We start from the raw sequence: 26,181 nt of genomic DNA, 5'->3' as shown, positions 1-26,181 counted from the left end.
TACCAAAGAAAACGGAAAGATTGTTTGTATTTCTCTATTTTCGTAAAATAACGCTATTTCAATTGTTCTGACACAACTATAGTCAGCGCACGTGTGCTGGGTGCGACTGCGAAGTGAAGATCGGAAACGCTCGGGTTTTAATCGGTTTTTCTCGGAGAAGGGAACAGGGTCCAGCCAGCTAGTCCTCATATTATGTTGTCTAAGCTCTAAGCACGGGCGTTTTGTCATAAGCGAATTTAATACTCGTTTGCTTTTTACAGTTAATAGTTTTAACGCAATTAAAGTTACAGTATTAATCTTGACACTTTAAGAAATCTAGTGAAGTTTGAACTTCTTAGATTATCAATATATTTTGCAAATGACTCGAAGAATAAAGTATGGAAGGGGACTCGTCTGAGAAATCGAGTCCCTTGCAGCAAAGCGATGGCGCAAGCAGTGATATTACTTCAATTGGTATAGGGGACAGTAAGGGTGGGGATCGGCCGTTTCAGTCTTGTATTCTGGACCATTGGATTGCTTAATTTTCAAGAAATGCAACAAATAATAACCAGTGGTAGAACAACTCCAAGCATTTTCATTTAGACAAAAATGAAAGATTATATATATATATAATATCAAAACGGATTATTTTGCTTCTTCAAAATAGTTAACTGCATGTAAGACAAGAAACAAACTGTATTGCTGGCCTTGTGTTCTGTTTCACATAGAAAAGGACGTGTGGAATAATGATTGCTTTTGTAACATGAACAATTTTCACAAACCCAAGCTGCGCCAAGAAAAATGTTATTCACACCTGTCCACAATAGCTAAATTGAAAACTTTCGGGAAACCAGAATTGATTTTTAATTGAGCAAGCAATGCAGATGTTGATTCTAACCGAAAACTAATAAACCGATTGATTTATTCCTCTTGTATTATGGCTAAACAAGAGCTATCATTGAGAAGTCATAACAGACAGGAAGATTGTGTCAATAAGGGAAATTATATTGAAGTAATTCAGTTACTTTCTAAGTACGACACTAAATGGACTTGCAGGAGCGTCTGAAGAAAATTTTCTAAGGAAGGGCCGTATACATTTTGCTATGTTACGTATACATTTTCGTGAGCCAGAGGAAGGTCCGGGCCCCACCCTGCCCTCTCGTTCGGGCGCCCATGTTGACTTGTCATCTTCACAGCATGGGAGTGTTTAAAGGAACGTCAAACAGAATTCAGAATTATATTATTAAATGTGTTGGTGAGTAATTCTGGATAAAATTAAGTCAGAAATAAACAATACACTTCTTACAGCAATAATGTTGGACAAAACTACGGACATTGCAAAGATCTCTCAACATTCAATCGGTACGTGAAAGACGGCAATTCATGAAAGATTTATTTGTTTTGCAGATGTTACTAGTGATTGCACTGCGACTGCTCTAAATGAGCATGCTTTCCAAATTCTCTCTCATTTTAATTGTAAGCAAAAAGCTTGTAGCACTAGGCAGTGGATGGAGCTGCCACATTTTCTGGACATTTGAACGGTTTACAATCTTTTGTGAAAAGGTGTTTGAGTGCACTTACCATATACTGCTATCATCACAGACTTAATCTCGTTGTTCTACAGTCTGTTAATCACATCAAGGAATGTAAAATATTTTTTAGAATAAGTGGCATTCCAAATTTCTTTTCATATTCATTGAAACGCTGTAACGCGCTTGCTGAATCAGAAGTAACTAAGCGATTTCCAACAGTTGCCACTATAAGATGGAATTACAATTCCAAAATTGTGAATGCAGTAAATGAAAATCAAATAGAACTCTTACGGTGTTCTGAGAACATTGTAGAAGATTCAGATAATTGCGACACCGAAGCTTTCATGACTACAAAAAAGAAAAAATGTGTGAGTTATCATTGATGAATTTCGATTATGCATTTCTCCGCACGGATATACGGATTCTTTAAAGTAAAACCTTAGATGTGAAATATTGCATCCAAAAAGTACAAAAAGATGGTATCTCAAACTTTTGAATACTTATAGAAAAGTAGAATTGGATGACAACGGGAACCTTCTAATAAAAGACGTAAAGTAGATGACTCAACAGATTCAGAAATTAAATGTGTGCGTATCTTCAATGACATTATAGATACTGTGGTTTCAAGATCTCAGTGAGTTACAATTTCTTGAGCTGTTAGATTTAAAGAATTTTCAGTGCTTGAAATCTCGATTTCTTGATTGCTTGTTTTTGACCCTTAAATCAATTTAGGGAGCTTTTTTTTTAAATTTTAACAATTTGCGGAGTGAATTAATATAGGTTTACAGACTCTTAGATTTTTCAAATAAAACTGTGACTGAAATTATCCATTTCTTGAAAGAAAGAGGCTTGGTAGAAGAAGCGTTTACAGAATCATATAAATTGTGTTATTTGGTGTCAACAATACTACTCAGGACCTCCACCCTACAGCACATATTCTCTTCGAACCTAGTCTCCTGTGAGAAAAGTCACGGCACGCCACTGTTTATACTGTTTACCCAACATTGTTAGAGTCGTCAAGTCTAGGAGGCTTAGGTGGGCGGGTCATGTAGCTAGAATGGAAGAAAGTAGAAAACGCTTTTAAAGTCTTGACTGAAAGACCAATCGGAAAACGATCATTAGGAAGACCTAGGCGCAGATGGGAGGACAATACTAAGATGGATCTCGCAGAGATAGGAATACAAAGTAGAAACTGGATCCAGTTAACTAAGGATAGAAGTCAGTGGAGAGCTTTTGAGAACGCGGCATTGAACCTCCGGGTTCCATAGGCCATAGTGTTAGTTTTAATAATAATAATAATAATAATAATAATAATAATTATATATATATATATATATATATATATATTTATATATATTATATATATATATTTGTCAAACAAAATAAAGCTAAATATATACCAATACTTTAGAAATACAATTCGTACTGATCATTCGAACACTGCTCTAAAACACACAGGAACAATCAAATTTGTAAATAAAGAACTTAAAAATCTTGAATATTTAAACTGCACTGTATCAATTGCACTAAGCTTTTCAGTTTTTTTTATTTTTTTTATTTTTTATAAATGAGCAGCAGCACCAGAAACTCCTATATCATCTTATCAAATAGACTTGCATGTTAATTGCTTTACTGGCTTTATACATATTTTCGAAAAGTGACTGTGCTCTTTACCTGTTCTCTGCCAATAATTGTATGAATGTGTAATACAAAACTCGTATACAAAAGAATTCAATAGTGCCCCCCCCCCCCCTCATGTCCATGACGCACCCCTCCTCAATTGCCTATCCGTAGGTGTTCTTCCATGAAAAAAAAATCCATTAATTTTTACACCCTCTCAAACATATTTATATAGATTTTTAACCCACCCAAATATTTCAGTGGCGCAGTTTGCGTCATAGCCCCCCCCCTTGTGGACACCCCTGGAAGAATTTTTTAAAAATAATAATGTGATATTTCACAGGTCGCCTTCTGTAAGGGCGCACTGTACTGTTCACAGGATCTTTACTAACAGCCACTATGTGAATTTACTATGCAAAACTGGTATACAGAAGAACAACTACAACCACTTATCTACTATAATGTGATGTTTCGCTGGGCGCCTTACGGAAAGGGAATTGTACCTTTCACGGGTTCTTTACCAACAGTAACAGTGTGTATTCATTGTACAGAACTGTGCCACACAAAAAAATAAATAAGATCGTTTATCTTTGATGTGGTTTCGCAAGGACGCCTTATGTAAAGGGCGCACTGTACCCTTCACGGGTTCTTTACCAATGACAAGTGTAAGAATTTATTATTAAAAAAAAAAAAAAGAAACGTACCTTTATTTATAATGTGATGTTTCGGAGGGCACACCGGGACATGTCCCGGTGGGCCAGCACGGGCCTGCTCACAACTCGTAACACATTGTCGATAGTCACAAAACATTTTACTTTTCTGGAAACCTGTTCCCTGTTGAAGGTCTATGTGGAAGCATAACAGCACTTCAATTTCACGTAATTCATAATTTATTCATAATATTTCTCCTACCCACCACTGGTTATCACATATGCATGTAACAATAGTTCCTTTTTACAGACTTCTTAAATCTACACTTTTAAATTGCAGAAGGTCGATTTTGGGGGAAGAAGCATGAAGTTAGTTCATGGTGACCCATTACTGCGATAAAAACTTCCCCATTTTCCGAAAGCCAAAGGTGACTTCCTTGAATACCAGTTACCGGTCGCACGCTTTCCCTTTCTTTCTTTTTTTTTTTCTGAAATTGTCGAATTCAGTTCCAGGCAACAAAACTAGAGCAATACCCGGAGTTTGTACTTGCACTATACTTACGAATTCTGCTGTTTTAATACTGTGTATATGTATTTGCCTGAGGTTATGCTGCATTGCCACATTCTTTACTTCCCCTTCCCCCAATATCGTCACAGAGACCCTTGCATGGCCGGTTTCACTAAAAAATCACTGCCTTATGGAACCTGTCTGTATCTCGAACATCTGAAAGCGATTTTTAAAGTGGGATGCAGCACTATCTGAAATTACTGACACGGCTTGGGAAATTGTAGACACTTATTTTCACGTATTCGAGCCTTTTCTATGGTTATGAGTACATGAGCCGAATCGTCGTCACTTATTACAACAAAACTGTCAGTTGTTTCATAATGATATACCACTGCCATAAAGATGGAAATTTGCTCGTTTTTCCGGTGATAACTCAAAATTTCACTTTGCAGAATAACAGTCAGTTTTTGGCGAAATCCACTTGAAGTAAAATAAAATTTGCATCTTGAAATTTTACACGATGCTTTTTCGCTATCAATTAATTCTCTTTTGGATTTTCTTAATGTAGTCATGAATTACAATTCTTATAGTTAAACCAACAACGTACGATACGAAAACTAAAAGTGGCAGTTTTTTTTAACGAGATCATTGTTTTTCCATATGGCATACATAACACTTTCATTTTCTTCAGGATCAATAATTAAAGACTCCACACTTATTCCTTCCACTCCAGAACATTCACTACATTCTTGAAGAAGACAGCTGTCATTTTCTACGGATCATACTACTAAAGAAAATAGATCACTCATGACAGCTTCAATACAGGCTGCACCTTTGATTTCTTGCAACGCAGTACCAGCTAACTTAAAATTTACAAAATGCACACACACACTTCCCTCGCAGCTTGCGGACAGACCCACTTTGGTCGAATACTATAAAATTTCGAGTGACCTATTCTTATGCTGAGATTGTTCTGTTTAAAAAGTCCGTAAATTTCTTTGATGGAACGCGTAAGAAAACGTTTCGATTTTTTAACTTTTTGTCCATTTTCGATCACTGTAATGACATCGCACTTATTGAGACTTTGTCTGCAGCATTCCAAAGCACTACTGAGGTAATAGTTCAGATTTTTTATAGATTATCAGAATTTTTTGAATGGCCGTTTCAAGTGAACTTAAAATTTGTGTTTTTCGTAATCGTAATTTCCACCTCAGATTACTTCGGTTTAAAAAAACGGAGGGGCAGGGGCAGAGGATCATTTTACTATTTTAGAGAACCTTTTTGATCAAAATAATGAAAAGAAGTCAGGAAAAACTTTTATTCTTCATTCAATGAATGTGAACCACAAACATAATCAAATTGTTGCACATTTATTGTTTCCAATGTTGCCAACTGTGACATCAAAGTTAACGAAACTTCGCTAACTTCAAAAGGCTGTAGTTAATTCATGATGGACTGATCGAGAATGCTATTTGGTGTTTATTATTCATGTAAAGTTGAACCATCTGACAAAATTTCAGAATTTTAAAGTGCGGTGTTTTCGAGAAAATGGCGCACAAAAATGGAGATTTTTGAAAATTTGACAATTTCTTGAATTTTCTCCGACGAAACGGTTCCACATAGAAGCAATACATTTTTTTTTTCGGAAAGCGGGTAACTAGGTCTGCTCAACCGTGAAAACAGAATTTTAAAATTCGAAACGTAAGTCCTCGAAAAAAATTCGCAAACTTCGACTTTTCAGATAAACTGACGTTCATTTGTTAATTTATGTACAAAAAGATAGGCATAGACAAACCAAACTATACTAAAATATAGTTTATTTATATCCCTATGTACACTCATGTCCAAAATGATTGTCGCATATCTATAACTGTCTTCTTTTAAGAATATAATTTGATAATGATTTTGCAGGGAACTTTTAATACTGATACTATGTGTACAATAAGGAAATGTATGTTTGTGTTACATTCCATTGAAATCAAATCAGAAATACGAAAATTAGAATGAGTAATTACAAAATGTTGCTAAATGGACAAGAAAGTTTTATTTTCATTTTATTGTTCTTATTTACGGCTCTTTTGACCTGAAATTTGCCACATACATGTCTCTGCCGATTATACACATACCAACGTTATAAGAAATACCGGGCGATTTTGTTATCAAATTATATTCCTACAACAACACATTTATAGACATGCGACAATAATTTTAGACATGAGTGTACATACCACAACAAGAATTATAACTCTACCTGTCTCCATAGCTGAATGGTGGGGCTTCGAAGTTGACAATTTTCCATGTTTTCTACAATTCATAAATTGTACTCACCGTCTTTGATAGTCCATTACTTGGCAGGAAGTTTTTTCTTCGACAAAACAAAACAAAACAAATCAAAAAAAAGAAGGGTCTCTTAAAAACATGTCATGTTGCTATAAAAAAAGTTTCAACAATATCTCAGATGGTGATGGTACATGCCCTGCCTGAATTGAAATGGAAAGCACAAGCACCAATTACAAAAAATATACTGAGATTGGCACAAAGTAGTCCGAGGGTTAAATAATACATATAAATAATTAAATTTGTTAACTAAAGATAAAGAAGCAATTCTTTTCTCTTCTTCTTAACATGTTACCATACATTAAAATGTTACAAGAAATAGATTGTTCATTTTAGCATTTTATCGTAAAGGTAATGCATTTCTTTTCTTTGAGTTGAGAAGTATCAGAAATTGTAAGATCTAATTAAGACAAGGAAAATAGTATTCGTTACTGGTTTGAATATTGAGCAATAACTGCTCTAGTGACGTAGTTGATAATTTGATTTTTCCTATAGATACAAATAAATTTAATAAATTAAAACAATATTTGTGAGTTTTGTTTTTTCTTTTTTTTTTTTTTTTTTTGTAGGTTCTTTTGAAGGGAAAGATTTTAATGAAACTAATACTTTCTTCGTTGCTCGTAACAAATTTTAAGCCGCATCACATCAATTAAAACATACAGACTTTTGCATTATATTACCATGATGGAAGATCAATATGAAACAGAATGTGAAGTATCCTCTATGGGATATAAAATTTTCTTGAAAACTGAAAAAGACGATTCTTATGATGAGGAAAGTTCAATTGAATTGAAGGATTCGGTGCTCACAGAAATCAAAGAAGAGAATGCTACAATTCATGAATCCGTAACTTGTGCCTCAACTTCGAACCCCATTCATTTAGTGAAGAAGCCAGAATTTGGTTATAAGGATTACGAACCAGTTTGCGAAGTGAAAATCGAAGAAAGTAACATACCTCCAGATTTGTCTGAATCATACTCCACGGATATAAGTGAAGACTGTATAGAAGATACAATTCGTTCTGAATCCCACAGGTAATATTTTAATTTTCATTAATCCATATTTCCAGCAAGTTTCATGATCGTCCCTTGAAGTGGGTACTTTTGTTTTCACTCATAAACTTTAGCTTTAATCAAAGAATAAGCTTGAGAATACATCTCCAATATAATGTTATAGTTTTACCTTCAGTCGCTCGAATATCTCTGAAACTTAATTTTCGAAGTTCTTTTATCATTCTCTTATTTCTCTCTCTATCTCTTGCTGTTAGGTTCACTTGAAACCTGTACAGTGAACTTCCTCTTGTTTCAAAACTGTTAAAAGAGGGAGGGGCTTGGGAAATATCGAGGTATGCTTTTAATTTTCTTATCATTGAAAATTGGGAATATCTAATAGGTTTGTCTCAAAATACTCTTCTGTACCATTATTCGGTACAGAATAGAATTTTTGCTTGCTCAATGTTCAGTGCAATTTCTAGAAGGTTGACTCACTTAGGTATTTATTCTGTATTTCTCTTACGTTAGATATCCTCTACAGTTTATGTTTGTCTCCACTATAACATAGTAAGGAAATACCTGTTTTGGATTGCCATGAATATAATTAGGAAAGTATAAACTAGAACCCATTATCACAGGTCAATTACAGAAAAGGAAGGGAGCATAGTTCATCACATCAAGAATTTAAGAAACTACGAAAGGAAACAAAGAAAAAAATTATAGTTGGGTAAAATAATTTCGTAGCATATATACAGACTGCAGTGCAAACTAAACCTTTTCAACTATAGACTTTCATTAGAAATAAGACCGAGGAGTGTGCTTCTCATTACTATCTATTTCTAATTAGTAGAACCTGGAACTTTGGCAAAATGCCTTTCTTTTAAAGATGCCTGTATCTGTATTTTTTTAAAGGAAAAAATCACTGTGTTGTTGTGAGCCTGTAGTGAAGTTTTTTATTGTGCCTATTTTACCTTTTAATAGCTTCAACAACTTTTGGATGTGTTGTGCCTTTTTTGCCTTTTTTGCAATTTTAGATACAAAAATTTCAAATTGTAAATGCTCATTCTCGATTATAAGTGTCATTTTTTCATTGAAATGTCTGCGTAGCGTGATATGTTTAACAATAACATTAACTTCAGGTTCAGGTTGATTTAAAAACGCTAGCTTAGACGAAAGTCGGCGAACTTTGGGATTGTAACAATTAATGCGAAAAAGGCGGTAGCGTGCTATCAGAAATAATATCTGCGCTTGCAACAAAGAGCGGCGATTTCCTTCAAGTTGTTGTTCGCGGGTCATTCTTTCTCCAGTCGGCATCAAAAGAAACTGGAGCTTCTGTTAAAAAAAAAAAAAAAAAAAAAAGGAAAGAAAGAACTAAGTTCAATCAACGAAACATTCGAAGCAATATTCTTTATTCCAGATTCGAACGCACAAAAGGCCGTATCATGCCAAAATTTAGCATACCGTTGAACAGTAAGTTACAAGGATACGTCCATGAAATTAACGCAGATACGTTTACTACCGATGGCGCAGTTTTGTTGTGCAAAGTGTGTGGCAAAACAATTAATCACGACAAGAAATACTTTGTATCTCAGCATCTGAATACTGCTAAACATAAAGATGCTGCTTTGAAAATGACGGGACAGAAGAAGTTGTCCTTCATTTCAACAGCTGTTTGTTCATCCAATAGACAATCACAGTTTTCTTTTGACCTATACAAGTCTTTCATGGCAGCGGGAATACCTTTCTGGAAGCTGGAAAACAAGACACTAAAGAATTTCCTGGAAAAATACACGAAGGAAGTTGTACCGTCAGAATCTACTCTAAGGAAAACATATTTAAATGCTTGCTATGAACAGACTCTGGAAAAGATTCGTGACGAAGTTTGTGGGAAAAAGATTTGGATTTCGATAGATGAGACGACAGATGCTACAGGAAGATACCTAGCCAACGCCATCATTGGACCCATGGAAACATCCTCATCCTTGTCATTTCTTCTGACTATTATTTTTGCATTCATTTCAGTGATCTTGCATTCATTTCAGTGATCTTGCATTCATTTCAGTGCATTATGGTAAATTACCAGAGACTATTACGAAACTAGAGAAAAGATGTGAAACGCTTCCAACATCTTTACAGATCTTTCAGGAAACAGTTGACCAGCTAGAAAAAGTGCCGGGGGGAAAGGGACTGGCTGTTTATGAAAAGTGCAAACGTGTTGTGGCAGCTAAGGAGGACTTTCAAAAAATGTTGAAAATTCGTGATATTCTTAACAGTGAAAAGTGTGATCTTGAAATGAGTCCATCTTCAATAGCTTCATTTATGTACGCCTCACTTCAGTTGAAGTGGAAAGATCATTTTCTATTGTAAAAACCGTTAAGTATGACTGTTGATAACTTAAAGAAGCATCTTGTAGTCATGTGCAACCAGCATACACTAAGTAATATTTTGTACACATATTCATATAACAAGAAAAATATCATGTAATGTTTGAGTATTAGAAAGTAACAACTTTTGTTTTTGCCTTTTAGTGTCTACTAGTCAAATTTTAAATACCATTCACCTGCCTATTTTACACAAAATAAATGCCTAAACAAGAAAAATATCCTGTAATGTTTGAGTATTATAAAAAGTAACAACTTTTGTTTTTGCCTCTTAGTGCCTATTTGTCAAATTTTAAATGCCATTTTGCCTGCCTATTTTACACTAAATAAATGCCTAAACTTCCGGGCTCTACTAATTAGTGTGTATGTCAGAAGCACTGCAAATAGTAATACTAATATGAACAGTTTTTGAGACAAACTAAACAAACGAAAAATTCCGGAAATTTAAAAGGCTTTATTGAAGGAGACTAAAAGGAAATTGAACTACAGGTTCTGATTGTATTTCAGGCTATATACCTAAGAAATACCCAAATGGAAGAACAGTATTATTATTTCTTTATACTGTATTGTATTCTGCACTTTCAGAATAAGACTGTCGTAAGTCAAAATAGGTTTTAAGTTGTTATCAGTTTTCAGTGGTTAATAATTGTAATTATTATGTATTTAAGAAAAGGTTTCTCCACTATAATTAATATTATACACATTGAAATAACGTTAAAATTTCCAAAATCAGTAAAGATAATCAAAGTTACTTAATACAACTTATATAATTTATTTTTTATAGTTTTTTTATTTATTTATTTATTTATTTATTTTATTTTTTATTTATTTTATTTATTTATTTATTTATTTTTGCTTTCCTGCAAAATTTTCACTTTTGTTCTAGAGGCGCCATTTAACCTTCTAATTACAGTTTGTAAATTCCGCATTTCATAAGTTTAATGGCATTGGCACTCAAAATTACACACCTCTATCAATATTAAGTACTTTTGCAAAAATGTTTGAATCTGCGTTGTTGGAAATAATGTAAAATTATCAATTTCAGATTACGAGCATGGCTCCAACCAAGGTAGCTAATGTGATAAATCTCAGTTATTAACAATTTCATACCAAGTGCTTTAAATCAAGAATGTTAAGGCGATGTTATGTGTACAGATATTGTAAAATCATTTGATATGGTAAATTATAAATTGTTAATAGACAAATTGTGTTAATTTAATCTCTCTGTAAAGTTAATAGGTCAGTCTGAATCATATTTAAGGGGCCGGAGACAGTTTATTGAATATAAAGGATACAAATCAACCGAATACTTTTCAGTAATCTGGAATTCTACGAGGGACAAATTTAGAACCTTTACTATTTATAAAATTAATAAACGTTCTTCCTCAATACATAAAAAAATTCCAATAAATTGTTAGAAGAGAATTAGCTAAAACTGTGTAAATGTATCAAATTAATAAATGACAGTAATGAACTTCAGCAAGATATGGATGCAATAGTTAAGTGGTACCAAAATAATTTACTAGATGTAGATATTAGTAAATATAAAATAATGATTTTTACAGAATGTAAAAGTTACCATTTTAGTATATACACAGAGCGCATCATTCATTTTGATACTCTTTTGTAACTTTTAAACTAATGGACAGAAAGCGCTGAAATTTTGCACCATGCAAATGTTGCGACGCAGACATCGTGTGGCATACCCTGTGATACCACGAGGTTAACAGTGTTATCAACTCAACATAAAGTTGCATTTCTTCAAATTACACTACGTCAGATTATTACATATTTCAAAGCTACACGTAATAATAATAATAATAATAATAAAGCAAATTTTGATATATTGCTTAAAATGGTGCATTTGTGGGAACTCTTTAAAACAAGGTTGGATTCACTTTGCTTCTATAACATTATTTTTTTGGTACGTGTAATTACAATAAGTTCTTCGAATTACGAACTTTTAAACAGTGTTGAAAACGTTAACAGATCTTATCTCCAGAAAGGTTTGAAATATCAGATTGCTATGAGTAGCGTTGTGATCTTCATGTCTCTTGAAAACTATTTATGTAATTGGACGAGATACTTATCCAAGCAGCTTTTCAAAATAAAGGCTTTTGGAAAAAGTCCAAATTTCAACCCCTTGTAACTTTGTTCGTATCCATTCGCAATTTATCATAGCACGAACATAGTATTAGATACTGTAGTACTTTGGACGCGCATAGCCCCATCTATCTTATTTGCGTTATTACTGCTGTAGAAACCCCCAAAATTTGGATGTTTGTGATGCTGTAGCCTTAGTTTGTAATACTGAATAAGAAATGTAACATTGTAAGTTTTTGTTTAGCGTGTAGGTTTAAAATATGCACTATCCTGACGTAGTGACAGTTTAAAACTTTATGTTGGGTTGGCAACACTGGAAACCTTGTGACATCAGAGAGTAACCAAATAGTGTCTCCTGCTGGTACTTTCGTGATGCAAAATTTCAGTTTTTCATTCCATTTGTTTAAAAGTTACAAGGGCATATCAAGCTAAACTATTCACCCTATATATATATATATATATATATATATATATATATATGTTAGCTCACGGTTCTGATTGTTTCACCGAAAAAGATTTGAGTGCCCGTGGTGGTTATGGTGCACCGTGCTTTTCCGATTATATCATAAATACAAATGTCTAGTGGACTTCAATTCGGTGAGCTAGGGAGCGACAAATCTTTCGATATCAGTCGATCTTTGGAAGAATTCGTGGATCATCTTCATGATTTTGTTTCATGTATGGTTTGTTGCCCTGTTATGTTGGAATCAAAAATAGCGTTCACCTTATCCAAGCATAGCCACAAATTTAGAAGTTCGAAAAAAATAAGCCCACAATTCGCAATCTAGAAATTACACTCAGTGATAATCAGTGTCTCTCGAAGACGTTTCACTAGGTCATACTGATGTTTTCTTTAGTATAGGAAAACTAGAAAACCGTTGCTGAGGGATATTGCTGCAACGTTCATATGATTTTTGTGCAAAGTATGCCTCTATCAAAGCAATTCTCTTTCTTGGGTAAGGGCCACAGTGATCTGACTTCACACACACACACTTTGTATTAGATTGTTTCACCTTCTTTCATTGTTGCTGCTTGGAAACATTTCCCCAATAAATGAATCCAGTTCTTGTATTTCGGGAGGAAAATAAGACTAAGTGATATGATCAACCTTACAGAGTCAATGTATTTATTCTAGTGAAAATATTTTCGAAAACCTATCTTGTTCTCATTATCAGTCGTTCCAAGGACAGAAAACTATGAATACACTAAACTCACATTTTTATAGTATTGTTATGGATAGATAATTAACCCTTATTGCCATATTTTTTCTTACTGTATAGTTTCTTTTTCGTATTATTTGAATTTATATTTTTCGTTATTTTTCTATTTGTTGTTGTTTTTCTTTATTTTTACTATTTATTGTTATTATTATATATTTACTATTTATTGTTATTTTTATATATTTACAAAAAAAAATGAAATTTTTGAGTTTTACGTCCCACAGTTATGCCGGTTAGGCTAAAGGAGACGGTGAAGATGAAATGGTGGAATGAAGAAAGTGGGAGGAAACGAAAGAACCCTGAGAAAACGCACGCACACGGTGTTTGTCCACCACAAAGTTCACTTGGCGGGATCAGGGTTTGAACCCGGAACCCCATTATATATTTACAATTTACTGTTGTTATTATCTCTGTTATTCTTGCATATTTATTATTTTATCTTTTTTTTTTCGTTTTATATCTCTATTTTACAGCAGTTTTTTTTTTTTTTTAATATTTTATTATTTTGTTTCTAAATTTTATTTACGGCAGTCTGTGTTTGAACAGTCGTATTGATCGTGACGGAGACAAATAGTCTCAATACTGACGTTCGAATTCAACTTCAATCTATTTGTTGGTTGGATAGATTCTATTTGTTAATATTAGTTAGATTCATGAAAGAATCGTAGATAGGGGCATATAAGATTGTATATCAATATACTGCTAGGCCTTCCAGTTATCTGAACCGAGTGGTTAAAGATTTAAACATTGCTGTACCATTAAATATTTAATTGTTGCTTTTGTCGTTGTCTTAACCAAGTATGAACGTATAGATTACACACCATCCCTTAGTTATGTGGCGTTAAAGAGGTTGTTGATAGGTTGATAAATAGCGGTGCAATTTCGAAATAAATGTGTTTATGAGAATGTATTAAATTTTTTCATATAAAGAAACATCTATCTGCACAACAAGCATGAAACTTAGAATATGTATATTAATGCTATAATTATAATAACTGTATAATGGCGTATTCAAAAGTCTGAAATACATAATTTTTTGATCAGATAAACTAGGCGCTTGTAAAAAAAAAAAAAAAAAAAAAAAACGGATTGGCAACACTGATGAAATTAAACATGCACAGGAGCATGCCCTAGTATTTTGTTCCTGCAACAGAGAGAGAATGTCGAAGTGGGGTTGCATACGTGCGAGTATCAATAAAGTAAAATGTCTCGAAATATAACACCCCGCCAAATGTGAAGTGAAATATCTGTCATACGATTGCTAAGCTCCAAAGATAGAATTCGTAATTCTCAGTTATATCTAACAATAAGTTAACAAAATAGGAGTCACCGTGGAAACCATAGCTTAAAAAAACAGAAAATCCTTGACCAGAAGATTCAAATTTGTCGTGAGTATGAACAGTTCATGTAATCAGAGAAATTTACAAATGAGATCCGATTGTGACGTCAAAGTATTTAAATCTGCTAACATTAACCTTATATTATAAATTATTGCAGTAACTTATTTCAGCAATAACTGCGGTAAATATATTCATAAGTTCTTATTTAACTGGAAACGTACAGTTTTCTGATTAATAACTACAATAGATTCTGAAAATAAATTAAAATGGTAAGCAGGTTAATCTGTTTGAAGTATGCACAATTCAGTATATCTCTTCGTTGGATTTTTTGCCTATGGACAGAACGCATGATATAATATATAAATACTACTTCTATTAGCGTTTGGATGTTGAGAGCTCAGGGATATTACCGACAATATATGATTACAGTAGAATGGACCAGAAATTAATTTTAGCCTAGTTAACAAATAAAAAGGTTACTCCTAAATCAAAAACATAATTAAAATCTAATTATAATTCAATCATTTAATTAAATCTGGCGTTAAAAAAAAAACATATATAGTATGTCGTTTCCTATTTAATTCATTATCTTCTTAACACACTTCCCATATAGTTTTTATATTTATAACCATTCATACCTTATATATTTTCTTTATTTTACGTAACAAACTGAAGAGGTGTTAGTGGCAGATGTATAATTAAGCAAAAATTATCTAATGAACATGGGTCGAAAATGACGAAGTTTTCAAGTGAGAGGCGTTCAAAAACCGCGAAGGGGGTGACATAATGTCCATTATCTTATGAACATAGAAAGATTTTGCTGTCCGGTCAAAAGATTACACTGAAAATCACACCCAACTGTGCAGTGACGTACACTCATGTCCAAAATTATTGTCGCATGTTTATAAATATGTTGTTGTAGGAATATAATTTGATAACGAATTCTTTCGGTATTTCTTATAATGTTAGTATGTGTATAATCGGCAAAGACATGCATGTGGAAAATTTCATGTCAAAGGAGCAGTAAATAAGAACAAAAAACGAAAATAGAACTTTCTTGTCCATTTAGTAACATTTTGTTTTACTTTCTCTAATTTTCGTATTTATAATTATTTTCCTATAAAATTTACCACAAATGTACATTTCCCGATTATACATATAGTGGCAATATTAAAAGTATCCTGCAAAATCATTATCAAATTATATTCTTACAAGAAGACAGTTATAGATATGCGACAATCATCTTGGACATGAGTGTACATTGAGAGCGTAGCAGTTGCCACACAATGGAGATCCCTAAGATGGAGAATATGTGTGTATGTGAATTCTTCGTCAGTCTATGAGGATTCTCGTGTTGTTGCAACCGCTCCACTCTTTTCTGTGCCTCATTGCATTTGTCGAATGGGACTTTCTGTTCGCCAGTTTTTCAACATTACTCACGTCAAAACGTTGCAGCTTTCGACCTAACTTCTTATATTAAATCACTTCTTTTGTCATTCTCCATCATTCCTTGAAGTTTGGCCCACCATTAAAGATACACCCTATATATATATATATATATATATATATATATATATATATATATATATATATATATATATATATATATATATACTCTGTGATCAAAAGTATCCGTACACTTGGCTGAAAATGACTTACAAGTTCGTGGCGCCCTCCATCGGTAATGCTGGAATTCAATATGGTGTTGGCCCACCCTTAGTCTTGAAGACAGCTTCCACTTTCGTAGGAATACCTCCAATCAGGTGCTGGAAGGTTTCTTGGGGAATGGCAGCCCGTTCTTCACGGAGTGCTCATCTAAGGAGAGGTATCGATATAGGTCAATGAAGACGCCTGGCACGAAGTCGGCGTTCCAAAACATCCCAAAAGTGTTCTATAGGATTCAATCAGGACTCTGTACAGGCCAGTCCATTACAGGGATGTTATGGTCGTGTAACCACTCCGCCACAGGCCGTGCAGTATGAACAGGTGCTCGATCGTGTTAAAAGATGCAATAGCCACCCCGAATTGCTCTTCAACAGTGAGAAGCAAGAAGATGCTTAAAACACCAATGTAGGCCTGCGCTGTGAGAATGCCACGCAAAACAACAAGGGGTGCAAGCCCCCTCCAAGAAAAACACGACCACACTATAACATCACCATCTCCGAATTTTACTGTTAGCACTACATACGCTGACAGATGACGTTCACTGGGCATTCGCCATACCCACACCCTGCCATCGAATCGCTACATTGTGTACCGTGATTCGTCACTCCACACAACGTTTTTCCACTGTTCAATCGTCCAATGTTTACGCTCCTTACAGCAAGCGAGGCGTCGTTTGGCATTTACCTGCGTGATATGTGGCTTATGAGCAGCCGCTTGACCATGAAATCCAAGTTTTCTCACCTCACACCTAACTGTGATAGTACTTGGAGTGGATCCTGATGCAGTTTGAAATTCCTGTGTGATGGTCTGGATAGATGTCTGCCTATTACACTTTACGACCCTGTTCAACTGTCAGCGGTCTCTGTCAGTCAACAGACGAGGTCGGCCTGTATGCTTTTGTGTTGTACGTTTCCCTTAACGTTCCTACTTCACTGTCACATCAGACACAGTGGACCTAGGGATGTTTAGGAGTGTGGAAATCTCGCGTACAGACTTCTGACACAAGTGACACCCAATCATCTGAGCACGTTCCAAATCCGAGTTCCGCGGAGCGCCCCATTCTGCTTTCTCACGATGTCTAATGACTACTGAGGTGGCTGATAATGAGTACCTGGCAGTAGGTGGCAGCACAATGCACCTAATATGAAAAACGTATGTTTTTGGGGGTGTCCGGATACTTTTGATCACATAGTATATATTAGGATGGCCAAAATTATCCGGAAATTTTGTTTTCCGGAATCGTAAAATTTATTTTCCGGAATTCAGAAAAAATCCGGAATTCGGAAAAATTCCGGATTTCAGAAAAAATCCGGAATTCAGAAAATTCCGACATTCGAAAAAAAATCCGGAATTTTTCCGATTTTACTTTCCGGAAAGTAAAAATTCTGGAATTGGTCATCCCTAGCTAGTAGCTGTTAAAAGAAAAACAAAATACTGTAATGAATATATATACTTCTATTAGTTTCTTGTAGTTGGATATGTCTTTATCACTTACGTAGACAATTGCTACTGTACTTATTTACTGCTTTATGAGGAAGGTCTTATTTTCACACACAAAAAAAGTCGCCGGTATGTCTCAAACATTATCGTGTTCCCACCTGCAGCTGCTCCAAAGCACTGCAAACTACTTTTAAACCAGACGAAAACCAGTGAAGGAAAAGAAATCTCAACAAATATTATAATAACGTTCGCTTATTATCAACATACCTATGTACAGTAAATACAAATTTATAATTTTTGACTTTACGAAGTATACAATGTAATTGTTCAATAATTAACATAAGCAGGCATTCATTAATTTATATTAATATAATAATTAATAAAACTAATAAGCGGGTGATTGATGACTCAGTGGTAGAGTTTTCATCTATGGTATTCTAACCCAGGACATGTGGGTTTTGGATGGCTAATTTTGTGTTCGAAAATTTTCCCGGTTGTACTCTTGGTTCTCTTTCTTGGTATTTGTTCCATCATCACTCATTAACGAATTTAGTTTATCAAAACTCTATAGCCATATATTCATTCTGTCCGTCAGTGAAACAAACAGTCCCAAGAACTATCTGATGGATTACCATCAATTTTGGCCACGATGTACAGAGTCAATAGTTAAGAATCGAGTTCCCTGATAAATGTAATATTCAAACCGGAAGCGGTACAAATCAACCATTTCCGGTTTTAACGTTAATCATTATATAGTAAATATGGTAATAGATAGCGAGAAGCGGTTTCCAGTAATCGACATATATAACATTCATGTAGATAGAATGTTACCCAATTTGTGCATCTGCTGAAACTAATGAGCTTAGATATTTAGAGAGCATTTTCCGCTTTAGAAAATGTGTGCTTGGTAAAGAATGTAGAGAATTAGCTGAGTCAGGCACGTAGCTAGAATATGGTAATAGGAAAAGGGGGGGGGTCTCTCACGGAATACTGTGGTTATTTACCAGGGGCTCAATCATTCTAAACTATTTTATTGGCAACATATATTGGTTCGTTTAGCCAAGATTTCTAATGGGGGGGGGGATGATATGAAATACTGTGGTTACACACTAGGGGCTCGATCAATCTAAATATTTTACTGACAACATACCCATATTGATTGGTTTGGACAATAAAATGAGGATTTTATGTTAGTAAGTACTTTAATAAGAAGCCATGAAGAAATCTCGAGTAAAAGAATATAAAAAAGTATTGAAAAAGATATAGTCTTCCGAGGTCATTCGAACAGTGTCGAGAATTTTGCGCCTGGGAAATTCGCGCCCTACCTCAAGAACAGGGAAAATTGCGCCTGCGATGTACCTCCACCGGGAAGTTTGAGCCCTGCGAAATAAAAGAACCTATTCGAGCTTACGCATTTGCTCGGAGGGGCTGACATTACAGCATAAACAATCTTCCCCACACAGCCATGCCATTTGTGATTTATTTTCATTGTAGCTATATAAGGGGAGAATAAACTTCAATATAAGCCAAAAGAACACAACGGATCAACGCAATCACTGCTTCTTCCAGAGATGATTTTGGGGGAACACTGGCCTCCCCAGAGCTCTCAGAGTGCCCCCTCGGAGGAGACCAAAATAATACGTCTATAATATAATAATAAATAGAATAGTACCAGCAGTGACCCCCCTCCGGAATACTAAGTGTGCCCCCCGGAACATTTTTTCTGAAAGAACGACTGAACGCAATTGTGTGTTTGAAGTGTAATTCCAGCAAGTAAACACATTGTACATAGTTTTCCTGATAATATTACTGAACTGATTTTACATTCACTTTACAGTTTCTTTTCTATATTTTGTGTCCTGAAAAGCCAAACAACTCGCAAGGATTGTGAACAGAGATATCTGGTTAAAGCCAAACAGCCTTTTGTAGATTAAATTATACTCTTTGATTATATTAATAAATAATTATATATAAGTCATTTATACTTTTATTGTAAATTTTGTAGTATAGTGAAAAATTGTATTTGTATGGATTGCCCTTTAGTGAACTAAAATTGTATTTTTTTCATTTGTTTGGAATATTATAACGGATGGAGTAACTCACTGAGACGATGAGGGGCAAGCCTAGTTCAAGTGTGAGTGGAAGTTACTTTACACAATACAGAAATAAGTTGAATTGTAGGGCGCAAACATCCCAGTGCAAATATATAGCCGGCGCATTTTCCCCTGTTTTTGGGGTAGGGCGCAAACATCCTAGTGCAAATATATTGAGGGTGCATTTTTCCCTATTTTTGTGGCAGGGCGCAAAATTCTCGCATTCAAGAAAAATATAATGTCCGTGAAGTTGACAAGCCACTTATGTCAGACCCCAATTTCGACTTGAAACATCGCTAGTGCTACGTTAGTGTTCAATAGTGACGCAAATCGTTAGTACTCCACAGATAATGTGTGCTTTTTAAATAATGGATATAGGTCTTCTAACTGCATGCCAACACGTCCACTTCTAAGAATCATTTCAAAAAGAGGTTAACCGTTAGAGCAAGTAAGTGTTCATTAGTGCCATTAATATTAAAGTTAATGCCTCCATCATACGGCCCTTGCAGTAATAATATGAATTTGACAACTTTATACATCAGGCTCACCTTATTAAAATTAGCCAAACGAACATGATAACACCACGCTCTTTGCTAGAGTCTCAATGCGTCCCTATATTCTCGCGAACATAATGCGCAATGTGGATGTCCCCTGACGTGCCCAAGTTAGTTACTTTTTTTTTTTTTTGCAACTATTGTTTATCTGTTATTTATTGCTAGTCTGCAGAGTAGTCCTTACATTAATATGCCATTGTCCTTGATAATCATTGCGTATTTACAAGCAGTTTGTTATTACTGTTAGAAGATATCAAAAAACAACAGATAAAATCTACTACTTAACGGTTCATATTTTTCTTTTACAGTACGTAAACGATTAATAATAATAATAATAATAATAATAACAATAATAATAATAATAATAATAAGACTATTCTAGCATAAAAGTTATCAATTGCATCACACTGGCAACAAGCGACGCATATTTTAACTTCATAAAAATTCGTTTCTCACGATTTTCTGGAAAACTACGTATGATAACATCTTCATTCTGTCAAGTTGTTTATCTCAGTATGATATGTGTCTTACCTCTGGACAATATCACAGTAAAACAAAAATTAAGTATTAGGAGTACATCGTACTTTTGGACTGCATCTCATTAACCATGGAAAGATTGATTAGTGTATACTTTAGGATGTAAGTTTCAGCTTAACTTGCATCATGCATTCCCAGAATTACAAAAAGGAAATTTGTTCGTTTGCATTTGAACAAAATTCTTAGGATTACAAAAAGAAAAAATATTTTTTCGGAATTTTTCCGATTTTACTTTCCGGAACTGGCCATCCCTAGTATATATATATATATAGATTTGCTTAATTCCATGTCAACTATCATGAAATATATAATACTACTTCTGTCTGTCGGTGTATTTTCTTACTACCCTGTATATATAAAAAGAAGTCCTCACTGAGTAACTGACTGATCAACGCCTAGGCGTAATACTTAAGAAAGAAACTTGATTTTTCTACAGTACATAGGATTTGTGATGTAAAGCACCACATAAAGAGAATTTCTGGAAATTCGATATGAAGGGGGGGGGGGGTTGCTAATAAAACTCAATTGATCAAAGCAGTATATATATTTTAAGAGTAACATAGCCGAAACTGTAACACACACACACACACACACACACACACATATATATATATATATATATATATATATATATATATATATATACTCTTAAAATACTGCATATATACTGCTTTGGTCAGTTGGAGTTTTATTAGCAATCTTGAATTTTCCAAAGTTGCAATGAATAATTTACAATGGGGAGGAGGATTGAGGTGGCAATTATTATAATAAGCAAGATTACCAAATTTCATAAAGTATAAAAGGAGAACATAAAAAAAAACGTTTATTTTCAAAATGTGATCTAGTATTAATACTCTTCTATCTTTTAAATGATACCTTCTTTACTGATTCACACAATTTTAAACAAGAAACGTTTAAGGTACGCATTCACTGATGTTATTGCTTTGCAAATTATAGTTGTCTCTTTGCAGCGCAATACCAATAGACGAAACCCTTCCGAGTAATTGCATTCTGCTATTACATGCTTCCTTTGTAGTTGATAGTTGTAAATATTTGTTGTAAGAATCGAGATGAAACTCTTCCGTCCTCCCTATTTCAAGTTTTCATGTATTTTTTTAGATTCATTACAAAACCATTGTAATAGAAAATCCGTCTAGACGATTATTCTACTCTTAAAAATTGAGATATGTCGGGTAAAAGAGAAAGTTTAGTAACATTGATTATTATGTAGATGTCAATATCTTAGAATGTCTTAACCCTTTCGGTACGGGGCACTTTTTGACGTTTTCGTCGACTTTCAATAAATAAATTTTATTTCAAAGACTATGTACCCTATTGATATGGTTAAGAGTTTGTTTATTAGAAGAAGGAGTGGGCAATTTTATGGCGTAAGTTTGATTGCAGTGTTGTCAAAGGAAGGGAGACGTCAGGGGTAAAAATTCACAAAAAATATCCCTAACAGAATTTTAAGTTTTTGAAGCTGGCACCACTGTTGCCACTTTGGTCCAAATCATCTGAAAAATTCTTTGGTCTGTTGACGAGATATGAAGTAAAAGCATGAAGTTATTGTGTGCCATAGAAAGACTGAAAGAAAAAATTCTCACACATCGTATACACGAAATTTTAATTTTTTAGCCTCAAAAGCAAAAATCAAAATTACGCAGATGCTGTAGCTTCCCTAACTATCCTATTGACATTGTATATGGTGCGTTGTCAATCGAAGGTGAGGTTTGTTTCGATTTAGCTAATAAAAAGAAATTATAGAGGGAAAATGGGATTTTTTTCCGAATTTTTCACCTAGAATTGGGAATTAAAAGTTTTCATGGCCTGAAAGACTGTTGCTAGATAGATGCAAACTATCTTAAACTTTGGAACACTACTAATATATCCATGAAGTATCATGTAGATATCTAACAAACTAAGTAGTAATTAAAAAAAAATCCCATTTTACCTAAAGAAAATTATAACTCTGAAGTAAAGAAAATCAAGGATTAGAACCTAATTTCGAATTTTTCGAAAGCCCCCTAGTTATCTAATTGTAACGACCTGTACTTGCTTTTGTTCAGTAAGAACTGGTGTTAAACTGCCGTAAATTAACGTACGTTCGTACGTACAGGTACGGATTTATGAATTTCTAAAATTTTGAATTTTTTGACCCAAAAATAAGGAAATAAAAATTACCCTAGTTGCCAGCGCTGATTGTGAGTTGTTCAAAACAGTCTAAAAATTAGGTATCCATATGAGATATACCTTACAACTCGTAGGTAGATATCTTTAAAACCAAGGAAGTTATATATATATATATATATATATATATATATATATATATATATATATTTATATATAAATCGAAAATTTCCGATTTTTTGACTTTCGGGCTTAGATTTGGGACGGAAGTCGGACATTCAGGAAGTAAAAAATATCAGGATAAACTTTGGTCCAACCATGCTTGGCATAGAAAAAAACTTAACGATATCTAGTGAGTGCTCACACAACAGAGCATTAAATGTGTACCTCACCTGTATGAATCACTTTCGGCCTTCCGTATCGAAAGGGTTAAAAGACTGAAGGTATAAATGAAGTTGGAATCCTAACGGAAATTAATTTGCCGATTTTTAATGAAATAGTGGGACCTAAGGGAAAAGGTATAAAAAAGATAGAAATGATGAAATTGTTATTTGTACCTAGTAAATGGAACAGGTTGTGTTAGATTTGGTAAGTAACGAAGAATTAAATTGATCAAGTGCAATCGATGTAAATAATACAATGGAAAATGATGTTGGGTGGAAGATAGGGATTGATAATAAAGAAAAACTTAAGGAATATTGTGAAACCCTGTGTTTGAGGGGAGAAAAGTATAAAAGTAGGTCATAGATAGTAAGGTTAATTTTATTTGGGAAATTAGGACTGATTGATTAGAGAAGTGTTGATGTTGATGTATCATATAAAACCAAAAAAATTAGGAGGATAGAACAGATGCAATTGATTCGGTCATTGTAGATAAATATATATTTTTTTTCATACAGTATAAGACACAACGGCCATTCCATTCTTACGGATGGAACATTTTGGCTCACGATTGTAACAAAAAATCAAAATTCTAAAAAATATACAGGATTGTTTATATATCCTAAGATTGGTAGCTGGGCTCTTTTTATCTAATCTTATTTTTTAATAACAGAAATCGATTTTACCGTCTTTATGATGATCAGTAACTAAACTTACGGACGGGACATTTTTTAGACACATGTTGTTGTAGACGTCAACTTGAGCGTCATTTCCTGCAAATTGCAAAATTTTAGCAAGCTTATTTTTTTCTTCTGTTGGGTTTAAACTATTTACCTACACGTTGCCTCACGTTTCATCTGAGAAAATTTATATTTCACTCAATAAAAAAAGAGTTAGTAATCTTACGGACGGGACCAAGAATTATCTTACGGACGGGACAAAAAAAAAATTGCTAAGAAGGACTTCTTGGAACACTCTTTACTGTCTGAACTTAGTTACTATCCACAAAAGAACTAAAACTAGACATAATGTTTACAGATTCGAGAAACAGAAAGAAATTATGCACTTGAACTCTTTTAAAAATTAACACAACTACATGTAACAAGAAGTACATAGCATATTACTCTTCTAAATTTGCAATATTACTAGAAAACTACAAATAGTCCGTCTGGCCTACGATATTAAGACAAGGAAATTGGATGAGACTTGTAACTTCACAGATTTTTTTCACTTGGATGTAAACAGTTGAATTTACATTTTAAAATATATAGCAAACTCGGAATCACGTACAAAAATTCAATAACATCATTCTTCGCAACACCACCTTAAGTGACAACAATTGTTTGTGTGTGTGTTTAATTTCTCCGAACACTTTAACCAGTTTGGCTACTTTTAATGTCACTCTGCTTAACTTATTGGGGGTTATCACATTATTATCCGGAATCCGAGTAAATATCACTGAATTTCACTCGCGCTCCTTTCGGACGGTCTTCAATCTCTTCACTTGGATCTAAATCTGAAGATTCTAGCTCAGCGTGCTTCCACACTTCGTAACAATTTGTCTCAGATTGAACAGTTCTTCCGTTTTCAATCTGACGCTTATCAACAGGGCGAAAATAATGTCGAGACTGAACTTGCGGCATAGAACAAACGCGGGTCCACCTTTTCTCGAAGAATAACCCTGTGTTCACTCACAATTTCTTCACCAACGAAGAATAACTGAATTCCGTCGGGCTTACAAAGCTCAGTGCAGCATTTGAAAAATTCCCTTGCTGTAGAAACCTCCATCTGTCGAGACTTAATCCTTTCCCACACCATTCTCTTGAGTGTGCCTCCTACACCATCCACGGCTTCTTTCCCGTGAGAAGTTGCAAAAAAGTTCCATCTGAGGAAACATTCATATGCTCAATTTTGTGTTTTGCCTTTAAGTCAGTAATTAAAGTTTTCAAGAAGACCCACACACAGGACTTGCAGTAGCTCGTATTGTTACTAATAATCGCATAGCACTACTTTGAATTCTTCATCCAGACCACACCAGGAAAAATAGTAATTTGAGTTTGGTTCCAGTGTGCACTCTATATTTCGTCTTGTGCCACACAGGAATAATTTTCTGCAAAATTTACTTGCAGAACAACTTCACCACACTTCAAGTTCTCTTTTTTCATTTGAAAGTAAGATTCTTGGGTCATCTTAACAAAGCAGTGAGTCTTAAATTTTAACAAGCTTTCTCGTATCACATTTACTGCATCTGGAACATCCCATGAAGAGTACAACAAGTTGGGTGTCCGTTCACATCAACCCACTGCTTCCAAAAAAATTCTTCACTTAAATCACAACCACTACCAACGAAAGCTGAAAGATCTATTGTACAAAGCTGGCAGTTTCCAGTCATGCAATTTTTCGTTGGTCACATCATAGCAAAGGCCTTTAAGATCTTTGGCGGTTTTAGGAAAACCATATATTGCCTTGACCAGTTCACTCACAATGAAATTGAAGTTCGCGTGAAGCTTACAGACACAAACATTGTGTGGCATTTTAGAACTAAGCATAATGTGTGTTGGTCTCAATTCGTAGAACTACTTTTCTTTACTTTAATTTCAGGATACTTTGTACGAAACAAAGCAAATGTTTCTTTTACTGTCATTAAGAGGTGTATCTTTTGTTTTTTAATTTTTCCATTATCAGTTTTAACGCTCTTGAAATCGCGCTTTCCAGGAGCTTG

The 26,181-nt window shown here is 34.3% G+C and overlaps 1 protein-coding gene across 9 annotated transcripts in view; it reads left to right on the top strand.

The window, feature by feature from the left end:
- The window catches only part of LOC145678202 (uncharacterized), a 147,008-nt gene that overhangs the window by 88,855 nt on the left and 31,972 nt on the right, over positions 1–26,181 (top strand). For all 9 annotated transcript variants that reach the window (XM_081748280.1, XM_081748275.1, XM_081748301.1 and 6 more), the window contains one exon: positions 7,196–7,660. In XM_081748280.1, the coding sequence (XP_081604406.1) occupies positions 7,308–7,660 (353 nt within the window). In that variant the 5' untranslated portion in view covers positions 7,196–7,307. The remainder of the gene's footprint in view (positions 1–7,195; positions 7,661–26,181) is intronic.

The sequence above is a fragment of the Thermobia domestica genome, chromosome 2 (assembly GCF_964235325.1).
Source record: "Thermobia domestica chromosome 2, izTheDome1.hap1.1, whole genome shotgun sequence".
Classification (NCBI taxonomy): Eukaryota; Metazoa; Arthropoda; class Insecta; order Zygentoma; family Lepismatidae; genus Thermobia; species Thermobia domestica.
This window is presented reverse-complemented; position numbering and strand designations above follow the sequence as displayed.